At 58.3% G+C, this 2,988-nt stretch overlaps 1 protein-coding gene across 1 annotated transcript; it reads right to left on the minus strand.

Annotated features, from left to right (window-relative positions):
• Window positions 1–254: 254 nt before the first annotated feature.
• Window positions 255–2,490, minus strand: NRARP (NOTCH regulated ankyrin repeat protein). The gene has a single exon (XM_075905265.1). The coding sequence runs from the start codon at window positions 2,228–2,230 to the stop codon at window positions 1,886–1,888; it is 345 nt and encodes a 114-aa protein (XP_075761380.1). The 5' UTR covers window positions 2,231–2,490; the 3' UTR covers window positions 255–1,885.
• Between the last annotated feature and the right edge of the window lie 498 nt (window positions 2,491–2,988).

Genomic DNA, 2,988 nt, shown 5'->3' on the forward strand with positions numbered 1-2,988 from the left:
CAAAAAATACATCAAAATTTCAGAGCAAGCCCTCTTCCCCAATGCACACGTTTTAAAATTCTAATCCTGCCTAAAGCTCCAAGAAGCTGAAGAGGAACAATACTTTTCTTAAACTCACTTAGTAATTCACACAAGAGATTCACAGTCTTTATAGGTATTTTATAAAAATATAAATATGGGTTATATTATGTTGTCTTTACAACACTGGACAGAACTCCCTTCAGAATTGGGTTCATAACCAAGATTTCTTTAGAAAAAAAAAAAACAATCTAGAACTTGGTTTTAATACACTAACTTTAATATTATGTCATAAATGTTATGACATTGTGGCAAATCCATTTATTTAAAAAAATGTGCAACCATCTGGTATCTATAATAAAACCTCACTAGAAAAGATATTGTTCCCCCTATAACAGAGAAGCACCAACAAAAGTGCTTAACACCATCTTCAATGCTCACAGAGAAAGTTTGCAAACTAACAAGTTCCTTGTAAATTACAGCATTAACAATAGACACTTTCAAAAGGGCTTTTTTAAAATCTGGAGCGTTTTAATTATATACGTTGTATGAGAAAAAACTGCAGGTGAGAGCAGAAAATTCAGTGCAATGAAAAAAAACCCCACGGCAGACTCAAGTTTAGTTTTAAGACTAGAAAAATGCATATTTTCCAAACCATATTTTGAATCACTCACAAATGGCTTCAAACACAACCAGGCACACAAACATCACCCACAAATATATACATATACCATAAATAATTATAATCACAACCAACAAACCAAACTAGTAGATAGGGGAAAAATCTAACTGTAATGGTTTGGATGAGGGGGATAAGAGGGTAGACAGGAGATGCCAGTGAGAGGGGGTTTAGTGCAGACAAACAGAGGGATAAAAGACCAACCGTGGAAAGGAGACTTCTGAAAATTTCTGCATTTTTTTCAATGGATGTTACTGTGCCATGGCAACAAAAAGCAGCATTGCACGTGTGGATGGATGCAACCACTTCCCAATGCAGCACAAGATGGTTCCTCATCTTCCTCCCTTGCAAGAACGGGAGATCAGATGGGCTCATTCTGCATGGAGAAGCGTCAGCCAAGTTTCACAAAACAACAAAAATCCCAAACTATTTCTCAAAAGTGTTGGGGTTTTATTCTTGAAACTTTCCTGCTAGCCTGCAGGGGGCGCACAGCCTCTTTGCGTGGGAAAGCGACTCCTCTGCCCTCGAGCTCAGTTCGCTTTCAGGCTGGTTTTAACTCAGGACTGGCTCAGCGGTTCCCACCGGGGCGCTGCTGGGGGGGGGGGGGGGGGGGAGCGTCTCTCCTGCGACCTCAGGGGCGGGATGGAGACAAGGCTGGGCCGGGACCAAGCGCAATGACAAATCCCAGCCCCAGGAGAATGGGGGGGGGGGTCTGTCATTCTCATGGGGGGGGGGGGAGGCTGCAAAAGACGCTTCTTGCTCCGCTCCCGGGAGGTCGCCCAGCCAAGTCCCCCCCGCCGCCCCTTAGCAAGCACCGACTGGGGCTAACAAGCCGCACTGCGATCGGTTCCCGAGCTGAAGCGGAGTCACTTCGGAGCCAGGTCGCTGAGGCCGGGGCGGGGCGGTTAAAGCATCTGCCCAGGTCTGGGACCGGAGCGGAGCGCTGGGCGCAGCCGAGGTAGGTGCAGAGGAGGATTCCCAGCGGGGCCCCGCGGCGCAGGTCCAGGGGCTTCAGTAACATCGTGACGGGCCCCGAGGGAGTCCGAGCAGCTTTGTCATGTGAACGAGACAGTCCCCGGCCCCGCGCTGCCCCGGGCCGGCCCCCCCAGCGCGAGGCCCCTCGGCCCGGGCGGAGCAGCTCCGGGGGTGGGTCCGCAGGGCCGGGCGGGCGCCCCGCGGCTCCCGGCGTCACCGGCTGCCGGCCGCGTACTTGGCCTTGGTGATCAGGTAGAGCACGATGTCCTGGTGCCCGCCGAAGGCCGCGATGTGCAGCGCGCTCCAGCCGTCGCGGTTGGCCAGGCGGATGTCGGCGCCGAACTTGACCAGCAGCTTGACGAGCTCCAGGTTGCCGTCGATGACCGACTGGTGCAGCGCGGTCTGGCCCTCGGGCCCGAAGCTGTTCACGTTGAACTCGCAGCTGCTCATGTTCTGCAGCAGCGACTGCAGCTCCTGCGTGTTGCCCTTGCGCACCGCCTCCTGGAAGACGCGCTGGCCCGGCGGCGCCGCGCAGGTGGACAGCTCCGTCTGGCTCATGGCTCCGCGCCCGCGGGGCGGCTGCGCATGGGAGCCCGCGGGGCGGCTCGGGCCGGGCTGCTCCCGCTGCGGCGGCTGCTACGCGCCCCGGCAGCGCATCCGGCTGCCCAGCTCGGTCCCCGGCGGCGGCGACTGCGCCCGGAGCGGAGCCCAGCGAGGGCGCGGCGCGGACCGGCCTCCCCTGTGCCTGCGCTCCCGGCGCCACTTCCCGGGGCGGCTTTGCAGGACCGGAGACCCCGGGCAGCTCCTTTTAGGCAGCCGCGGATTTGCATAACAATGGCACGTCTGTGACGCGCGCCCGTCTCCCCGGGCGGGGCGGGGCGGGGACGGGCCTGACCCGGGCGGGGCGGGGCCCGCGCCTGGCATGTCGAGGCTTTTCAACCCCCGCGTGATCAGGGCCGGGGGGGGGCCCTTGTGCGCCCCCCCGGCCTGGCCTCGGGCCACACGGCCCTTGGCACCCCCGTGGCGTCGTTCGCCCTGAGCTCCCGCGGCGCGGGCCTGGGAAGCGGCCGCTGCGGGGCAGGACGCGAAGCAGGCGGGGAGCGACGCGCTCTCCAGGCGGGGTCGCTGGTGGCCAGAAATGCAAAGGGCGCTGTGGCCAAGCGGCGGGGCTCGCAGCGGCAGCACGCTCGGGCGAGCGCTGGGACCCGCTTTTCTTCCTTGCCCGCCCCCAGCTGCTGCTCCGTAGCGAGAGAGCAGCTGAGCGGCACAGCCAGGACCAACCGTCCTACAGCTCTTCAGGCCCAAAGACAGGGCAG

This window comes from Pelodiscus sinensis, chromosome 22, assembly GCF_049634645.1.
Source record: "Pelodiscus sinensis isolate JC-2024 chromosome 22, ASM4963464v1, whole genome shotgun sequence".
NCBI classification, from domain to species: Eukaryota; Metazoa; Chordata; order Testudines; family Trionychidae; genus Pelodiscus; species Pelodiscus sinensis.

Coding starts and splice junctions, on each gene's coding strand:
- NRARP (XM_075905265.1), bottom strand. CDS start 2,230: ATGAGCCAGACGGAGCTGTCCACCTGCGCGGCGCCGCCGGGCCAGCGC.